The 21,269-nt window shown below is 43.0% G+C and overlaps 1 protein-coding gene across 7 annotated transcripts in view; it reads left to right on the top strand.

The window, feature by feature from the left end:
• Positions 1-19,237, top strand: part of SLC17A1 (solute carrier family 17 member 1) — a 46,124-nt gene extending 26,887 nt beyond the window's left edge. For 2 of the 7 annotated variants that reach the window (XR_003521424.1, XM_027602191.1), the window contains 2 exons: positions 11,323-11,462; positions 18,825-19,237. Coding sequence is in view for 3 of the 7 variants with exons in the window: in XM_027602191.1 (XP_027457992.1) it covers positions 11,323-11,460 (138 nt within the window). In the remaining 4 variants the exon portion in view is untranslated. Of the gene's footprint in view, positions 1-11,322; positions 11,463-18,424 lie in introns of all 7 variants that reach the window. The other 5 variants (XR_003521425.1, XM_027602192.1, XR_003521423.1 and 2 more) reach the window with 3 other exon arrangements.
• Positions 19,238-21,269: the final 2,032 nt, after the last annotated feature.

The raw sequence follows: 21,269 nt of genomic DNA, 5'->3' as shown, positions 1-21,269 counted from the left end.
AAGTAGTTGTCAAGCCGGGAACAGTTCAGTCATTGGTCTTGGGAACAGAAATAGACCTCTGTGATTTTTAACAATGAATGTGTGGCTTGATCCAAACAGGAATTTTGGCTGGTGAATGGTAATATAAGTAACAAGATACAGTTTTGTTAGAAAAGGAATGAAAAATCGGGAGCAAACAGAATTAGCGATCAAAAGAAACCCCTCTCTAAAGGTCAGCTTGTGTTTTGACAAGTGCTGTGGACAAGGTTATCTGAAATCCTTCTCTTAAGAACACTAAAATGCCCTATCAAATTTAAACAATCATTTTCAATGCATACCTGATCTTGAAAAAGATGTAAGAGAAAATTTCAGAGATGAAAAACAAAGGGAGAGCTTGATCCCAGAGAGGTCAATGCCTGCTGAAGCCCTGGAATGCCTTGGTACATGACCCTTGCTGGGTGATCTGTCACTTCAGCTGTGATGAACAAATCAAGAATAAGAGATAATATCCCCAAACCACTCATAAAACAAACAAACAAAAAAAGTCAGGTTGGAAACGCTGGCATAAATCTGTAATCACAAAGCACTACACCCTCACACGTAGTACCATGTAGCTTATACGCAAACTTGGTTTATTTGGAGGAGAAGCTACGAGCTGAGAAGTAGCTGTATACAGGCAATTCCTCCACGTGCTCCTTATCCCATGACTTGGGCCAAGGAGAGATGGTCTGCATTCACCACGGCCAAATTTCTCAAAGAAGAGAGCCCACTACCATCATGTTCTATGTACTTATGGTATCAGAAAGGCAGGAAAAATCACTGGAACCATGGGATCTCCCTGGACAGAGAAGTGGATAGAAAAGCAGGATTCCAGGAGACCAGGCTGATCTCTCCCTGCATATAGAGCCCACTCAGCCTGTTCTTCCACTTAACTCCCTCGGATATGCCGAGCAGACTTCCAAGCGTTAAGGTGAGCTAACTTCTCTGCGGACTTTCACAAGGTGGGAGGAAATGTGCCTCCAGAACGGTCCAAAGTTGTCTCTGCCCAGTAAGGACACTTGTCTGTCTCCGCCTCAGCTTCAAAGAGAGAAGAAAAACTGAATAAAGACTCTTCTGGACATCTGGAACAATGAACCAATTTTCCCAACAGTTTGAGGCCCAAATTCAAACTCTATTTATTTTATTTTTTGTCTTTAAATTTTTTTATTGTTATGTTAATCACCATACATTACATCATTAGTTTTTGATGTAGTGTTCCATGATTCATTGTTTGTGCATAACGCCCAGTGCTCCACGCAGACCGTGCCCTCTTTAATACCCATCCCCTCACACCCCTCCCCTCTAGAACCCTCAGTTTGTTTTTCAGGGTCCGTGCACCCCAATGTTTATAGCAGCAATGTCCACAATAGCCAAACTGTGGAAAGAGCCAAGATGCCATTGACAGATGAACGGATAAAGAAGATGTGGTGCGTATATACACAATGGAATATTATGCAGCCATCAAAAGGAATGAGAGCTTGCCATTTGCAATGATGTGGGATGGAACTGGAGGGTGTTATGCTGAGTGAAATAAGTCAATCAGAGAAAGGCATGTATCATATGACCTCACTGATATGAGGAATTCTTAATCTCAGGAAACAAACTGAGTGTTGCTGGAGTGGTGGGGGGGTGGGAGGGATGGGGTGGCTGGGTGATAGACATTGGGTAGGGTATGTGTTATGCTGAGCACTGTGAATTGTGCAAGACTGTTGAATCACAGATCTGTACTTCTGAAACAAATACTGCAACATATGTTAAGAAAAAAAAAGAAGATAGCAGAAGGGGAAGAATGAAGGGGGGTAAATCAGAGGGGGAGGTGAACTATGAGAGACAAACTCTATTTGTTTTAAATGCCATAAGCCAAGTATTGAATTTTGAGTAGTCCAAAGATGCCTAGTAGAAGCAAGTAAGGTTTTTCTGGAGAAACTCACCCTAAATTCATACTCTAGGATTTTCTCATGCATAAAGGTTTAGTGAGAACAATTTTACAATCAATTAAAAATCACCAAACACGTGAAGAAATGAGGTGTCACATGAGAGAAGAATAAAAAACCTTGGAATCAGATCCTCAGAGATATTGGAAATCTATGCATATGTTTAAAGGAGCAAAAGAGAGGGTCAAAAATATATGTAGAAGCATAAGATTTGACAGAGAACTAAATCTAACCTCTGGTAATTAAAAAGAGAAAAATTGAAATAAAAAATTTCAGAAGAAATACAGCTAAGAAGAGAATTAGTGAAGTTTCTGATTCCACTAATGAAAGTAAATAATTTGGGTCAATTCTCTTAGTAAAAGCAATTTAAAAGGTTGGAAAAATATGAAGAGTCTTCTTTGAAGGTTCAGAGAACCAGAGAGATGGAAAACTTTAACAGGAAAGATCTGAGAGGAGCCTGGAAGTGAAAGAATTAGGCAAAGGACTACGGGGTATTTTCCACTGGGCTGAGGAAAGCAGATTTTTTGGCTGCTTTTGAGGGTCTGCCAAGGGAGAGGACCCCAATAAATTAACTCTTGTTTTACTCTGAGACCTTCCAAGAGTTGCACGGAAGGAGTAAGAGTGAACAGAAATAAACCAGTCCTCACACAGTCCGCTTGAGTCATCTGGGCAGACCAGAACATACCCAATATTACTTTAAAGGGGCTTGGACTTACAGTGTCCCAGAGGAGTCAGCAGGAGGCAAACAAAAACAGCGCTTTGGGGAGAGGCATCACCAACCCGACTGTCACCCGAAATCGTTTTTTAAGCACAATCTTCTGCATACAACAAAAGATAACCAGGCACATGACGGAGACACAGCAAAATGGGGGGAAACCAGCAGAACAAAGAGCAAATAACAGTGACAGGAGAAAGGGACCCCAAAGACAAGTCAGACTGGTGCCACCAGCTCACGTACACTGCACGGGGAAGGATAAGTGAAGCTTGATATTCTCCGTAGGAGGCTTGAACTATAGGAAGTCACATAGAATATGTGAGAAAAAAAGGACTAAAACTGAAGTTTAAAAACAAATTTGATAGACATGGCAGCACTGCTAACAAGCCCAAATCCCAGCAGCAAAAACTACAGAGGTCTTTCTTTCTCAACTGGTAGATCCACTCGAGTCAGCGGATGGGGTAACCGGGGAGAGCCGGTCCTCTAAGCCCTCCCAGTCACCGAGGCAGAGCGGAGGGTGCAGTGAGGGGCAGGGGCTCTTTACCCTTCTGCTCCGGGTCATGGTCCAAAGCAATCACGGCTAACCTTGACTTCAGGGGGGCTGTGGAGCGCCACGAAGGAGGACCAAAAATGTCACATCGGTTCACTCCTCCGGCCACCAAACGTTCAGTTCACTCTCCCCGGGGCGGGTGGAACGATTTCACTTTCTCCGTCAGGACCCGGGCTCCCACCTCGTTAGGGCCTCAAGTGCAAAGTGCAGACTGTGTCCTGTCTTCATCGGGGCGATCATGCGCAGCGACCCTCCACATCAGGGGCACTGTACTCCATCAGGCTGTGTACTGCGGCAGCACCGCCATCCATTAGTCGTAAGCACTTCCTTTCAGAAAAGGAAGACCAGGGTGCAGACGGTAGCTATAGGTTTACAGTAATGCCGGCACCCTGCTCGGGGGACATTTTGAGAGCTACCTCTCGGGGTGCACTTGAGTGTTCTTTGATCAGGTCCTGAAGTGACAATGTAGGGACGGGGGGGCTTTTGGAGTGGTCTGCCTTGATTAGTGTGCTCTGTGTGGAGTAAGGTGAGTGAATCAGATATTTCATGACGAGAATGGTGAACTAGGAGCTAATTATTGCAGCTACTTATTGCAACAATAATTTTTTCTGGGGACACCTGGGGGGCTCAGTCGGTGAAGCGTCTGCCTTTGGCTCAGGTCACGATCCCAGGGTCCTGGGATGGAGCCGCGCATCGGGCTCCCTGCTCAGCGGAGAGTCTGCTTCTCCCTCTACCCCTCACCCTGCTTGTGTGCTCTCTCTCTCTCTCTGCCAAATAAATAAATAAAATCTTTTAAAAACATAATTAAAAATAATTTTTTTCTGGTTCTTCTCTTGGCAGTTTCCCACTTGCGAGAAGTTAAATGTATTCATGCACGTTATTTTGGCCAATGACACATGAGAGGAAGTTATATGTGTTAATTCTGAAGAGAAGTTTAAGAGGCAGGAGGTCATTCTCTTCTTGACATAGCAACTTGTAACAATGAGAATGGCGACTGCATCTCTACCATCCAGGATCTGGGGATGAGGAGATGTAGAGCCCAGCTCCCAGCTAACCTGCTGTGCACCCTAGTGTAACCACAAAACCAAACCATTAAGAGACACAAAGATAGCTATAGTGAAAGATTTTAATGCACCACTTGTAGTAATTGTTGCAGCAGGGAGAAAAAAATCTGTAAAAATATAAAAGAGTTGAGCAATATAATTAACATACTTGGCCTAATTGACATTCATGGAACGCCCCACTCAACAACCACAGAATCCTCATTCCTTTCAAGGTGTCCTAGAACATTTGTAAAAATTGACTACATACTGTGCTACTATGTAAATTCCAGCAATTGTAACAGGACTGTAATTACACAGAATGTGTCCTCCAATCACAATTAAATTATGATAGAAATCAAAGACAGAATAGATAAGCAGAAAAATCCACACATATTTTGAAAATAAGAAATAACATTTTAGACCGTCAGTTGCCTATACTGGCAAGTTCAGTGATGTGGCTCGGTTCTTCCACTGGGGATAGATGGTAAATTAGATTTCAAAGGATCGATATTCTATAGAAAACCTAAGTGCAATAACATCACAACTAATACCAATAGGATTTCTAAAAAGATCACATATATTTACAAACTGAACAACATAATAGTAAATAATTACTAGGTTTAAAAGAACATCAAAAAGTGAATTCAGTAACACTTAAAACTGAATGACAGGGAAATTGTTACATGTGGAAATATACTGGACATTTAGGGTAATTTATAACTTGACCTAATTTATAAAAGAAAACACAAGAAAACCAACCAAAAATAAATAAGCTAATAAGCCTTCAACTCCAGAACTTGGGGAAAACAACAACATAGCAACCCCAAATAAGAAGGATTAAAACAATTAGAGTAAAATAAATAAATTCTGCAGTTAATAAAACAGTAGAGAAGACACACAAAACTTAAAATTGGTAGGGATACAGCAAAGGCAGTCCTGAGAGGAAAGTATATAGCAATACAAGCCTTTCTCAAGAAACAAGAAAGGTCTCAAATACACAACCTAACCCTACACCTAAAGGAGCTGGAGAAAGAACAGCAAATAAAGCCTAAACCCAGCAGGAGAAGAGAAATCATAAAGATCAGAGCAGAAATCAATGAACTAGAAACCAAAAGAAGAGTAGAACAGATCAACGAAACTAGGAGCTGGTTCTTTGAAAGAATTAACAAGATTGATAAACCCCTGGCCAGACTGATCAAAAAGAAAAGAGAAATGACCCAAATCAACAAAATCATGAATGAAAGAGGAGAGATCACAACCAACACCAAAGAAATACAAACAATTATAAGAACATATTATGAGCAACTCTATGCCAGCAAATTAGATAACCTGGAAGAAATGGGTGCATTCCTAGAGATGTATCAACTACCAAAATTGAACCAGGAAGAAATAGAAAACCTGAACAGACCTATAACCACTAAGGAAATTGAAACAGTCATCAAAAATCTCCCAAGAAACAAAAGCCCAGGGCCAGATGGCTTCCCAGGGGAATTCTATCAGACATTTCAAGAAGAATTAATACCTATTCTCCTGAAACTGTTCCAAAAAATAGAAATGGAAGGGAAACTTCCAAACTCATTTTATGAGGCCAGCATTACCTTGATCCCAAAACCAGACAAAGACCCCATCAAAAAAGAGAATTACAGACCAATATCCTTGACGAACATGAATGCAAAAATTCTCACCAAAATACTAGCCAATAGGATCCAACAGTACATTAAAAGGATTATTCACCAGGACCAAGTGGGATTTATTCCTGGGCTGCAAGGCTGGTTCAACATCCGCAAATCAAACAACGTGATACAATACATTAACAAAAGAAAGAGCAAGAATCATATGATCCTCTCAATAGATGCAGAAAAAGCATTTGACAAAGTACAACATCCTTTCTTGATCAAAACTCTTCAGAGTATAGGGATAGAGGGTACATACCTCAATATCATAAAAGCCATCTATGAAAAACCTACAGCGAATATCATTCTGAATGGGGAAAGGCTGAGAGCTTTTCCCCTAAGGTCAGGAACGCGGCAGGGATGTCCACTCTCACCACTGCTATTCAACATAGTATTGGAAGTCCTAGCCACAGCAATCAGACAACAAAAAGAAATCAAAGGCATCCAAATCGGCAAAGAGGAAGTCAAACTCTCACTCTTTGCAGATGATAAGATACTGTATGTGGAAAACCCAAAAGACTCCACCCCAAAACTGCTAGAACTCATACGGGAATTCAGTAAAGTAGCAGGATATAAAATCAATGCACAGAAATCAGTGGCATTCCTATACACCAAGAACAAGACAGAAGAGAGACAAATCAAGGAGTCGATCCCATTTACAATTGCACCCAAAACCATTAGATACCTAGGAATAAATCTAACCAAAGAGGCAAAGGATCTGTACTCAGAAAACTATAAAATACTCATGAAAGAAATTGAAGAAGACACAAAGAAATGGAAAAACGTTCCATGCTCATGGATTGGGAGAATCAACATTGTGAAGATGTCAATGCTACCTAGAGCAATCTACACATTCAATGCAATCCCCATCAAAATACCATCCACTTTTTTCAAAGAAATGGAACAAATAATCCTAAAATTTGTATGGAACCAGAAGAGACCCAGAATAGCCAGAGGAATACTGAAAAAGAAAAGCAAAGCTGGCGGCATCACAATTCCGGACTTCCAGCTCTATTACAAAGCTGTCATCATCAAGACAGTATGGTACTGGCACAAAAACAGACACATCGATCAATGCAACAGAATCGAGAGCCCAGAAATGGACCCTCAACTCTATGGTCAACTCATCTTTGACAAAGCAGGAAAGAATGTCCAATGGCAAAAAGACAGTCTCTTCAACAAATGGTGTTGGGAAAATTGGACAGCCACATGCAGAAGAATGAAACTGGACCATTTCCTTACACCACACACAAAAACAGACTCCAAATGGTTGAAAGACCTAAACGTGAGACAGGAGTCCATCAAAATCCTAAAGGAGAACACAGGTAGCAACCTTTTCGACCTTAGCCGCAGCAACTTCTTCCTAGAAACATCGCCAAAGGCACGGGAAGCCAGGGCAAAAATGAACTATTGGGATTTCATCAAGATAAAAAGCTTTTGCACAGCCAAAGAAACAGTCCACAAAACCAAAAGACAACCGACAGAATGGGAGAAAATATTTGCAAATGACATATCAGATAAAGGGCTAGTATCCAAAATCTATAAAGAACTTATCAAACTCAACACCCAAAGAACAAATAATCCAATCAAGAAATGGGCAGAAGACATGAACAGACATTTCTCCAAAGAAGACATCCAAATGGCCAACAGGCACATGAAAAAGTGCTCAACATCGCTCGGCATCAGGGAAATCCAAATCAAAACCTCAATGAGATACCACCTCACACCCGTCAGAATGGCTAAAATTAACAAGTCAGGGAACGACAGATGTTGGCGGGGATGTGGAGAAAGGGGAACCCTCCTACACTGTTGGTGGGAATGCAAGCTGGTGCAACCCCTCTGGAAAACAGTATGGAGGTTCCTCAAACAGTTGAAATTAGAGCTACTGTTCGATCCAGCAATTGCACTACTGGGTATTTACCACAAAGATACAAATGTAGGGACCCGAAGGGGTACGTGTACCCCAATGTTTATAGCAGCAATGTCCACCATAGCCAAACTGTGGAAAGAGCCAAGATGCCCATCGACAGATGAATGGATAAAGAAGAAGTGGTATATATACACAATGGAATATTATGCAGCCATCAAAAGGAATGAGATCTTGCCATTTGCAACGACGTGGATAGAACTGGAGGGTGTTATGCTGAGTGAAATAAGTCAATCAGAGAAAGACATGTATCACATGACCTCACTGATATGAGGAATTCTTAATCTCAGGAGACAAACTGAGTGTTGCTGGAGTGGTGGGGGGTGGGAGGGATGGGGTGGCTGGGTGATAGACATTGGGGAGGGTATGTGCTACGGTGAGCGCTGTGAATTGTGCAAGACTGTTGAATCACAGTTCTGTACTTCTGAAACAAATAACGCAACATATTTTAAGAAAAAAGAAAAAGAAGAAGATAGCAGGAGAGGAAGAAAAGGGGAGTATGTCGAAGGGGGAGACGAGCCATGAGAGATGATGGACTCTGAAAAACAAACTGAGGGTTCTAGAGGGGAGGGGGGGGGTGGGGGGATGGGTTAGCCTGGTGATGGGTATTGAGGAGGGCACGTTCTGCATGGAGCACTGGGTGTTATGAACAAACAATGAATCATGGAACACTGCACCAAAAACTAATGATGTAATATATGGTGATTAACATAACAATAAAAAAAACCTTAAAATTGGTAATCTGAAAAGATTAATCAGATAGACAATCTTTCTAGAGCAGGATACAAGAGACGAGATTAAACTGTCGGAAATATCAAGTGAGAAAGGAGAAATTTTTTTGGAGATGTTGTAGATTAAAAGCTAAGAACAGTAAGAACAACTCTATGCTAAAAATTTGGGAAAACTGGATAAACAAATATATTCATATTCCTAAAAATATATATAGTGTGTATTCAAATCTCAACTCTGCTACTTACAAGCTATGCGACCTGGAAACATTTTAAGTCCTGGTGTCTCCAGCTATAAATGGCCAAAATGACAGAGAAACCTCGTGGAGTTCAGGGGCTTACCAAATCAGATCATGCATGCAAGTACCAGATGCTCATGTATTGAACCCATAAGAGCTATTAATATCATTATTTGCATACTCTTTTAAATGCTATCTATCTTATTGTGCAGCATTCTGAAAAGGTTAGCAAACCCAATTGGTCAATAAAAGTAAGTTACAGGTAGATACAACGTAAATGCCGAAGAACAAAATAACATTATGTACAGTTAACAGACTGTCCTTGCAGGTGGCGGGGGGAATCAAAGTTAGATATTATATTGTATAAATATCTAAAGCACAGTATCAACCAATATTACAAAGTACCCACGGGGGAAAAACACTGAAAACTGTGCAAACTCCATATGAAGAAAACTGCACACCTATTAAAGCAACATCAGTGAAACTATATGAAGAAGGAGGCAGATCAAGTTTTTATGTTGGACTTCAGGTCCAAAACACAATGAATTCTATCAACTTAAAATTATTGAAAACTTTATTATTTATCATTAAATTTCTGGGCACATCTTGGTCCTTTTCTTGACTTTCTGTTTGCTAATGACCTGTTAAGCTTGGCCTGTTTTAATTAGAGAAATCGCTGTAATTAAATATATTTAATGTCTTATCTGAAGGAAACATTTTATTTTTTCAATGTCTACTCTTAATATATTTTATTTTTCTAATTTTAATTTTCTTTTTGAGAGAGAGAGAGAGTGAGTAGGAGTGCAGAGGGGCAGAGAGAGAGGGAGAGAATCTTAAGCAAGCTTCACACCGAGCATGGAGCCATTCGTGGGGATCGATTTCACAACCCTGAGATCATGACCTGAGCAGATATCAAGAGTCAGACGCTTAACTGACTGAGCTACCAAGGCACCTCCACTCTTAATCGTATTTTAAATAAAACTGATGATGATTTGGTCAAGTTCCAAAAAAATACATTCTGTATGATAAAGTTTCATTTCAAACCAGAGGAGATGGATTTGTTTTTTTTAAAAAAAACGTAGTGGGAAGCCCATTTGTAGAGAAATACGATTATACTCTGTTCTCATATCTGACCCCCAAATTAATTCCAGATGATTAAAAATGTAAGTGAAGAGAAACAATAAAGATACTAAAGTAGGGGCGCCTGGGTGGCTCAGTTGGTTAAACCGCTGCCTTCGGCTCAGGTCATGATCCCAGGGTCCCGGGATCGAGCCCCACATCGGGCTCCCTGCTCATGCAGGAAGCCTGCTTCTCCCTCTGCCTGCCGCTCCCCCTGCTTGTGCTCTCTCCCTCTCTCTCCCTCTCTCTCTCTCACTATCTCTCTCTGTATGTCAAATAAATAAATAAAATCTTAAAAAAAAAAGGTACTAAAGTAAAATAGGCCTTAATAATTATATAAACTTAGGGTTGGACATCCTTCAAAAGCATTGTACCAGACACCTAAACCCAATCACGATGCATTATACAAAACTACATAAAATTTAATCTCGGCTGATAAGAAAGGTAAAAAACAAATCTCAAACATAATTAAAATTCAATGTCATCTTTGAATATAGATGCAAAAATGAACTAAATCATCAGTGCATAGAATCCACCAGCATAATAAAATATATGCCTATAACACCATGATTAATTAAGGCATTTTCTATGAAAGTAAAAGTGGCTCAATATTACAAAATCTATTAATGGAACTGATCATATGGGTAGGCTTAAGAGAAAATGCATTATAAATAAGGAAAAGGTATTTGATAAATTTTATTCAAAAGCATTGATGGCTACGTAATTAACTACCAAGATACTCAGATTTGTAGTAGCAAAAAGTGAAAAACATAAATATAAAGAAATAAGGGATGTTTTATAAATTTTATAAATCTAAACTCTGGATTACTAATCAGTCAGTAAAGGTTATGATACAGTCGAATATTTCTTGATATGCAAGCATGTTTATATTTCTAATAAAAAACCATATGCACTCTTGGCTTAAGCAGTATGTACATCATAATGTTATTTTTATACATGAAAAATTATATGTACATAGACATAAATCAAAAAGTAGAAAGATAGAGGGTACCTGGGTGGCTCAGTTGGTTAAGCATCTGACTCTTGATTTCAGCTCAGGTCATGATGTCAAGGTCCTGGAATCGAGTCCCATGTCGGGCTCTGAGCTCTGTGAGGAGTCTGCTTGTCCCTCTCTCTCTCTGCCCCTCCCCCCACTCACATGCTCTCTCCCTCTCAAATAAACTAAATCTTTTTAAAAAATAGAAAGATAAATAGTAATTATCTTTGTAGAGTGAAATTATAATTTTTTTGCTCCTTATGAGTGTGTCTATTAAGTTACCTGTATTGAATCTATACTAATTTTAATATTATATTGGAAATTAATATTATATTGGAAGCCCACTAATTTATAATCACTTTGCACTATAATCCCTCAGGATCCAGAATCCGCCTGGTTTAAAATTTTCTTCCTGATGGCGATCATTAATGTGATATGCCTACTTTTCTGTCTCGTCTTTGGAAAAGCAGAAATTCAGGACTGGGCTAAAGATATACAAGAACACACACGCCTCTGAAGGTAAGAAGTGATCAGCTTGAGTCAGATTTTGAAACTGGGGGCACAGGAGAGGGCGGTGACGGGGTGCTAAGACGGGGAGAAGTTGGGGTTTTAGACTAGAATGGACCGCGTCGAATCTAAAACTCTGGTGCCCTGATGGACATTCAGCCCAGAGGAGGCGCTGCTCTGGGATTCTGGGGCGAGAGTGGCGCCAGGACACAGACATTTGGGAGCCTGGGCCTCTCCAACATTAAGGGGGAGGAAGACAAGGGGCCGCTTTCGAGGGGATGGGAAGGATCCTCTGTGGAGCAGGAAGAACAGCGGAGGAATGAGTTCTCTTAGAACAGAAGTAAAAAAGGTGGGCCTGAGCACCCTCAGCAAATGCTACCAAGGGGTCAAACTGCATGAGGTCTGAGAATTTACCCATGGATTTGACCCTGATGAGAATGAATGACGGAGACAAAGGGTCCATTAAAGGTCTTTCTTCTTGAAACTCCGTCAGGGGTAATTAAAGACTAGACATGTCTCTTTATAGGATTATTTCAGCTAATACATAAACAAGAGTTGATATTTATCGAATATCCTCAGTTTTGTAAACTCCGGTGAATGAAGGGATCCAGGTTTTGTGCATCAACAGCTGTTAACATCACAACGAGAGATTTGCTCATAATTGTGTACATCCTGATGAAAGAACGCACCTCCACCAAGGTCTTGCTATGAACACCAGCTGGGTACCATCAAGCCTGTAGAGACAGCTGCTGTTTTATTGGAAATACGGAGACTACAGAAGGCACGATGCGTTGAACTAAATCCTAAGGACACGGGGGCCCCTGGGTGGCTCAGTTGGTTAAGCATCTGCCTTCAGCTCAGGAAATTATCTCAAGTTCTGTGTGTGTGTGCTTGTTCCAGATTCTCTGGAATAGAGTTTCACCTTTAAATTCTACTTTTCTGCGTCATTTCACTTTATCTGTGTTTCTTAGAAATATTTCACCCACTCTGAGAGCTGCCTCCTTTGCAGAGAGGAGTTTAACCCAACAGCATTTGTTACCCTTACAAATAGACTGCGTTTTCTGTCATTTGATTTTCTATCTCCTTAAAACAATGCCCTCCCCATCTTCGTGGTCCTCCCACGCCTGCCGCCTGGCCTGGCCCTAGTAACTCAGGTTTGTGGTATGTTTTAAATGCCGGTTGCGCTTCCACGCTGTGATGAAATCTTTGAAAACGAGTCCATTTTTCACTAGCAGGCAATATTTGGCTGCCTTCTTTTCCCTTCGAAAATATCTCGCGCACTGGACTTTTCTAGTAACTTTTCTCCTGCTGGAACCCAGTCCCCCTGAGCTTGTAATTCCCCACACATCCCACGGGTGCAATTTCCCTTCTCCTGTTTACCTTGGTGGCCTTCCATCTTCCATCAGGCTGGAGCCCGAGGGAGGGCTGGGAGTTTGAAATCCACCTTGCACGCCCCAGCCCAGATGACAGCCGGTGCGGGGACCCCAGCCCAGGGAGCGGGGTTGCTCCGGAGGCGTCTCCCTTGGCCCCGCTCTCTGTCTGGCTGCGCTCCGAGGAGAATGGAAGACTTTTTGGACAACCTGCATCTTCAACAGCTTGCAGCATCCACAGTGTTTCCCAGGCACAGGCTGACACATTGGAGCAAAGCTGGTCAATCTCAACCTCGCATCTTGATTGAAGAAGCTGTGGGGGGGAAATCGGAAAGGGCTGAGTCATAGTCACGTGTCTCCCCTCGAGCCCAGAGCCTGTGTGGCCCAAAGGGCCTGGGCCCCAGAATAGCACGCATCCGTGGGGTACCCCGGCCCCGCAGCCCCCGCCGGGACATGAGTCCCTCTCCCGCTCCCCCTCAGGAAGGAGCAGAGCTCATAGGCAGGCAGCTGTGAGTTGATTCCAGTGTCACCTTTCCTTTGGGTCCTCCTTGTCTCGAATTTAGTAAATAGCCTGTGTAGGCTCTGGCTTGAGGTAGTTCCCTTGCTTTCCTCATTTTCTGTATCTGTTTAGTTGCCTTTTATAGGGGTCGGGTTGGGGTGGGGAATTCCTACCGTGGGGAGACAGCACAGGACTTTAGAGACTATCAGTCCTGCGGGTAAGCCTTATCAGTGAGGCGCTCCAGGAGTCTGCGTGACAAAGACCTTGGCTCAAGGGTTTGTCCATGAAAAGGTATAGTTATGTGGGCTTCGAATCTTTTAAATTTTGGCCTGCTATGTTTTGAGGATAAACATAGATTTTATTGAACCAGTAGATTGAGGTGGATGTATTGGGGTCTGTAAAGAGAAATAGAATGCTCAGTTCTGCAGCTGTCTCTGAAGCTGTGGGCCAGAAAGAAGCCATGGGAGGGACAGAAGAGGTTCCCCTCGTGGGGGCACCCGTGGGTGGACTCGGTCCTGTGGCTTCTCCCTCTGACACTATCAGCCACCTGGTCAGTTGGCCAGTGAGATACCAAGGATTTTTGGCAGAGCTTAATCTCCTGCAAGCTTTTCATTTTTCATTTTTATTTATTTATTATTATTATTTTTTAATTTTCAATTCCAGTAGAGTTAGCATCAAGGTTATATTAGTTTCAGGTGTACAGTATGGTGATTGCAGACTTCAGGGCTCCTGCAAGCTTTGTAAATGGGCTGTGTCAGCCAGCTGGGGCGGCCCTGGCCTTGCCACCATCAAGGAGTGGTGAGCTCACGTGGAGGGGGAAGGAGGGAAAGAAGGTTCCTGGAAATTCATGCTTTCCTTGTTGTCTTTGCTTCATCTACAGAAGTTTAGTGCAGAGCTGAAGGAGGGGTTTGGATTTGTTTCCCAAGCCAGTGAGTTTTAACAACATCCTTTTTTTTTTTTTTTTTTTTGAATACTTCACATTTGTTCTTCTGGTTTAAAATACCAACTTTTGGTAAAATAAACTTCTATATATTTATAGATATTTCTGGGCTTTTACTATATAGTTTAATATCTGTTGGTACTGGGACCTGTCGTAATATATTGATGGGTCTAAATTTTCAATGTATGTAAATATCAGGCCAGTCAAACATTTTTCGTTTGTATTTTTGAAGATGATATTGTGTAATATCAGCTGTTTATTCTCCCAGGAAAATTTATTATCATTGGGCCATTTTAATAAAGACTTAACTGCAGTATTTAAATTGCACCAAATTAAAATTTAATTGCATTAAATTGCACTAAATCTATTTGGGAGAAACTAGGAACATAGTAAGACCCCCCCCCATGACGAATGTGGGTTCAGTTTTTCTTGAGTCCAGTGCTGCAATTTGCTTCCTGTATTTAGCATACATTCCTTAACAAAATTTAATTTATATTTCCTGAATGTGATTTTTATTTATTGTAATTTCTCACACATTTGGGCTGGGATATAAGGAAGGTATTGTTTGAATATATTTTTTTAACCGAAAAACTTACCTGTGGCTAAGTTATCTTGTTAGGATAGTTTGGGAGTTGATTCTCTGGTTTCTAGGTAGATAATCACATCATTTGCAAATAATAATAATAATTTTCTTTCCTCCCTTTTGATATTTTATCTCTTTTTTCCCCTTCTTGAATCATGGCCCTTAGAATTTCCAGAACGAACTTAAATAATGTGTTAATGTTAGTATTCCTTTATTCTCTATGCTTTCAAATGCATACACTCTAGTTTTATTCTTTTTTTTTAAGATTTTATTTATTTATTTGAGAGAGAGAGAGTGAGCATGAGCAGGAGGAGGGCCAGAGGGAGAGAGAGAAGCAGGCTCCACACTGAGCAGGGAGCCCGACGCGGGGCTCGATCCCAGGACCCTGGGACCATGACTTGAGCCGAAGGCAGACGCTTAACGACTGAGCCACCCAGGCGCCCCCTCTAGTTTTACTCTAATAAGTTGGTTGTTTATTTTTATTTATATAATTTTTTATTGAAGAATAATTGGCATACAGTGTTGTATTAGTTTTAGGTATAAAAACATATGATTCAAAAAAACAACAACATAGTGACTTGATATATATTTACCTTACAAAATGGTCACTGCAGGGCGCCTGGGTGGCTCAGTCCGTTAAGCGTCTGCCTTCGGCTCAGGTCATGATCCCAGGGTCCTGGGATCGAGTCCCATATCGGGCTCCCTGCTCGGCGGGGAGCCTGCTTCTTTCTCTCCCTCTGCCTGCTCCTCTGCCTACTTGTGCTCTCTATCTCTCTGTCAAATAAATAAATAAAATCTTAAAAAAAAAACAAAAAAACAAAATGGTCACTGCAATAAGTCTAGTTACCGTCTGTCACCATTCAAAAGTTGTTACAATATTATTGATTGTATTCCCTCTGCGGTACATTACATTCCTGTGTCTTATTTATTTTATAACTGGAAGATCATACCTCTGAACCTCTGAATTCCATTTACTTGTTTGTCCATCCCTCCACCCTCCTTCCCTCTGGCAATCATCACTTGTTCTCCACATCTCTGAATCTGCTTCTGCTTTGTGTTGTCGTTTGGCTTGTTTTGTTTTTCCAGATTCCACAAATCTGCGAAATCATTTGGTGTTTGTCTTTCTCAGCCTGACTTGTTTCATTTAGCATCTTAGCTGCGTCCCCATTGTTGCAAATGACAAGATTTCATTCATTTTGCAACTGAGTAATATTCTGTCATATAAATATGCTGTATCTTCTTTATCCTTTTGTCTGTCCATGGATATTTGGCCTGCTTCCTTATCTTGGCTGTTATAAATAATGCTGCAAAAACATAAGGGTGCATGTGTTTATTGAATTAGTGTTTTCATTTTCTTCAGATAAATACCTCAAAGTAGAATTGCTGGATTCTATGATAGTTCTATTTTTATTTATTTTTCATTATTTTTTTGTTTTTTTGTTTAAGTAGGGTCCATATCCAGCATGGAGCCTGGCATGGGGCCTGAACTCGGGACCCTGAGATCAAGACCTGAGCTGAGATCAAGAGTCAGTCGCCCAACCGACTGAGCCACGCAGGCGCCCCTATGATAGTTCTGTTTTTAATTTTTTGAGGGACCGCTGTACTGTTTTCCATCAAGGTTGCACCAATTTGCAATCCCACCAACAGTGCATGAGGCTTTTTGTCCATCCACGTTCTTGTCAAAGCCTGTTGTTTCTTATCTTTTTGATCATAGCCATTTTGACAATTATGACGTGATACCTCATTGTAGTTTTGTTTTGCGTTTCCCTGATGATCCGTGATGTTGAACATCTTTTCATGTGTCTGTTGGCCATCTGGATGTCTTCTTTAGAGAAATGTCTATTCAGGTCCTCTGCCTGTTTTTTAATTGGATTGTTGGTTTTTTAAAAACACATTGAATTGTAGGAGTTCTTCATGCATTTTGGGTGTTAACTTCTTATCAGATATGGTGTTTGTGAATATCTCCTTTTCAGTAGGTTGCCTTTTTTGTTTTGTTGATGGTTTTCTTCACTGTGCAAAAGCTTTTCAGAGTGATGTCGTCCCGTTTGTTTATTTTCGCTTTTGCTTCCCTTGCCTGAGGAGACAGATCAAAAAAAATATCGCTAAGACTGATGTCACAGAGCTTATTGCCTATGTTTTTTTCCTGGGAATTTTATGGTTTCAGATCTTACATTTAAGTCTTGAATCTATTTTGAATAAATTTTGCATGTGGGATAAGAAAGTGATCCGGCTTCGTTGTTTTGCATTTAGCTGCCCAGGTTTCCCAGCACCATTTATTGAAGTGACCGTCTTTTCCCCAGTGTGTGTTCTTGCCTCCTTTCTTGTCCACGCTCTGACACCCTACCCCGGGGCACCCCTCCTGGACCATGGAAACCCTCCTCATCTCTCTTGGGTGCTGACATCCTACCCTAATACCCAAGATAAACAAAGCTAGACGCTATTGAAAGTGGTAAGGACAGATTTTAATCAGTAATATACTGTTGCAAAAGGGAAACGAGCCTAGAGAGATCCGAACTCAAATTTTTATTCATACAGAGGTGAGGGGCATTTTATTTTATTTTTTTTAAGATTTTATTTATTTATTTGAGAGAGAGAGAGAGAGCACGAGAGGGAAGAGGGTCAGAGGGAGAAGCAGACGCCCCGCTGAGCAGGGAGCCCGATGCGGGACTCGATCCCGGGACTGCAGGATCATGACCTAAGCCGAAGGCAGTCACCTAACCGACTGAGCCACCCAGGCGCCCTGGTGAGGGGCATTTTAAAGGGAGGACAAGGGAATGAGGAGAGGGGAGAAGTGGGGGCTCAGGAGAGTGAGAAAGGTGAAGAATTACAGAAAGCAGGAAGGGGGCTGGCCCACGTGAAGCTCACCTGGGTTGGTAACTGGCACTTATGGACGTTAGCCTTCCGCACCCGTGTCAGCTCCAGACCCTGTGTCAGGCTGTCAGCCAACACAGACGCTGTCCACACCATGGTCAGGTTTCATCACGTTGTGTCAGGCTGTCCTGACCTCACTCCTCGCCCCTGCTGGGCCGCCCTGGACTAATTTGTTAGGCAGAGGAAAGATGTGTCTAGGGCGCTTGCCCTTTCTGGATCTTGTAACCAGATGAAGCTGGGTTTCAGTCCGGTTTGCCAGTGGGCACAGGCTCTCTAGCATTTTGTTCTTTGAAAGGACGGGGGATGTTTCTGAGCAAGACCAGAGCGTATGCGGGCACAAAGGGAAGTTTTCATTTCACAAAATAGGCATTTGCTGAAGTACAAAAACTGGGCCTTGTTATTGCTGTAGACAAAATGAATTCTTATTAATAAGGGAGGGCAGCAACATCAAACTGCTTGAGCTGCAAACCCCAAGATGTGCAATGTTTCAGGACACCACACAGATAGAGAGCAAGTGATGACGGTCTCATCTTGTGTGCCTGGGCCTAGCACGATGTTGGAATCGTTCAGTCATATTTATTTTTATGTTGGGAGGAGAGTAGAGTAGCCGATGCCTAGGATAAGCTGTCACTGGGACAAGGAAGACTGAGAAAAAAAGACTTGGCCAGACTAGTCCTTCGAACTGTTTTTAAAGCTTTCCTATGTCCGCAGGGTACAAGGACTCACCAGTGACATTTGTGTGCACTTTTCTCTTTCTCTACAAAACTTCGTGTAAAGCAGAACACTGGGAGAGCCTGGGACTGACCTCCTCACTGAAGGGAAGAGGGACCAGCCTGGGAGCTGGGACTAAGGGGCAGTCAGCGGCCTGAGGAAGAAGATGGCATGCGCCTTCCTATAGGAGGCCGGTCCCGCCCTACAGCCCGCGTGCATCTCTTTTGTGCCATATATTGTTTGTGCCAGGTAGCAGGTCTGAATTTTATACATGTAGGTTTGTTTGTCTCCACTCCAAATTCTTTGCTTTATAAATGATTGCTACGTTAACCAATAAACACACACAAGAAAATAAATTTTATTCTAAGATTTTCTGAAAGAGCTTTTCCCTTGTTTTCAGCTTTCACTCCTCTGTGTCGCAGATGTGTGGATCAGTGGAAAACCTGAGAAGGTTTCTGTACTTTAAGGGAGCCCATTTTGGAGGAAACTGTACTAGTCAGGGCCGAAGAGAAATCAAACTTGTTTCCAGAAGCAACTAAAAGTGACAGATGAGGAAAAAAACCTAAGAGTCCACTGAAGGAAAGGAGAGAAACACATGCCCACAGGGGTGGTCCGGAAACAAGTACGAGCCTCTGCCCTGACGGGCAAAGCCCGTGATCCTCGCTGCTGAGAGCCTGCGGTTGGCTGTGTCATTGCCGGAGATGGGGAAAGGAGAGATCCAGTCTCTCAGTCTCAACACCAGATGGGACAAGGAAGGGAATTTGTAGGTTCAGATAATTCTATGTTCTGAAAAACAAAGGAAATTAAAGAAGAATTGGGTCCTTTGCCTTCTCAGCCATTTCTTCCCTAACTGGTCTCCCACACCACCACAGGCCGTTACGTGCACTGAGGCACACGGTGATTGAACACACACACACACACACACACACACACACACACACACACACACACACGTATTGACTGTGTACAGGATGCAGTTGTTGTGTGTTAAAGACATTACAAAGTAATTTGTGTCATGGTTCCTGCGCGTCCGGAGTCTACAGTCAGGGGGGTGGAGGGAAGTGTCGTAAATGAACCAAGGGTGGAGGGGGGCGTGTGGAGGGAGGAACTAGGGGAGGTGTGGGAGGTGCCCCGAGGGCAGGACGTGGTCTTGAGCCAGCTGTGAAAGGGCAGGAGAGGCCCTCACGCATCTCCAGGCATCCGTCCACCTGGGCTTCCGGCCCACGTTCCTCCCTTACCCTCAGCCTCCTCGGGAACCTGCACTCGTGTGTGTTCTTCAGCAGCGTCCGTTTTTTTCCTTTCAGCTAGATTCTTCCCCCAGGTTTGAATCATGCTTGCTTTAAGCTCCTTTCTTGGTCCACTCCTTTTTGAAACACACGCCTCTCTTCTCTCTCTGAGCACCATATTCTCTTGGTTTTCCTTCTCTCTTTCTAGTTTCCTCTTTTTTTCCTTTTCCTAAAAGGGCTAATGATCCTCCAGGCTGGCCATTCAGTGTTGGGAGTTCTGTAAGCCTCTTTCACAGGCTTTCCCTCCTTACGCCATCCTGTCACCCAGGGCAGCCTCCACCATGCTAAGCCTTTCAATCACCACCTGTATCTAGAAGCTTCCTAGAGTTACACATGAAGCCCAGATCTCCCTCGTGTCTGCTTTCCTTCCTGTCACCTTCACTTGGGTGTGCTCTCTGTCCCACAGTCATCTCCATCTGTCCAGTAGCAAACCACAACCCAGGAGTCACCCCACACACCTGCCACCCGTTCGGTATCCGAGTCTTGTCGGGTGTATCTCCTACAGCGAATAATCCGTTTACCCCTCACCCATGTTCCCCTTTCTGTTTCCTTTCCCACAGTCATCATCCACTCTCCTGAGATGTTGTCCTCCCTGAAGCTGGGCCTGACTTTGGTCTCTGCCGGGAACCCATGTTATGTGTTCATTAATACTGATTTAGTGCTCGATGCTGTCACTTTATTTTACGGTCCCGATCCTGCCCACGTGGGGGACTGATGAAAGCGGACACACGGCACGCACTCTGCAGACTGTGGAGTGGGGTCAAGCCAGCGTGGGTCTCTCACACGCACTTTAGGAAGAACTGGTAAATGAGGTGACCGTGGAGTGAAGCTCCCTGAAGGCAGGCAGGAGTCCAGCAGCCAGAAGAGCCAAGCAAGGGCGTCCTGACCAGCTGAGGCCGCAGGAACAGATGTTCGAGGGCAGAGGAAGGACCCTGGACGACGTCTGTTCCCTAAGGTGCGAGGGTTCTACGTGGATCCACAGACCAGATGCGGGGCAGAGGTCACGACGGCCAGAAGGAAGGTAGTTGGGAAAAGCGGCGTCTGGGGGACCCCTGAGCACTACATGCCTGACAGAGCAGCTCTGACCCCAGCACGAGCATCCACAGAAAGCAGGTTATCTGGGGGGGCTCCAGGTTTCCTACCCCAGTGTCACCAGTCGCAAGCATGAGCATTTCTCTGTGTATCGTGGATTCAGTTCCCATCGTTCTTTCCTCCTTGGTATTTTTTCTCCTGGGCGTCTTGCTTAGGCTGAGCCCCAGAATGGCCCTGTGTCCGTCCATCCCTGATGTGAGGGCAGCTCGACCTGCTCTGACCCCCTGGCCTCGGGCTTTGGATTGTATACGCTATGGCTTCCATTGTTTGAGGTTCTCTTTGGAAGAGAGCTCTCGGGCTTCGTCATCTGCTTGTTTGGACACAATTCCTCTGGTGATCCTCTGTCCTCACTTCCATGGTTCTGGCTTCCTTTTTTGCTTTGGTGAGAAACTGTCCTCTGTCCCCTGATGCTTTTACCAGGATAACTAAAGGAAAAGGGTTTCTGTGTTCAGCACTTCCAACAACAA

Source organism: Zalophus californianus, chromosome 7 (assembly GCF_009762305.2).
Source record: "Zalophus californianus isolate mZalCal1 chromosome 7, mZalCal1.pri.v2, whole genome shotgun sequence".
Lineage (NCBI taxonomy): Eukaryota > Metazoa > Chordata > Mammalia > Carnivora > Otariidae > Zalophus > Zalophus californianus.
This window is presented reverse-complemented; position numbering and strand designations above follow the sequence as displayed.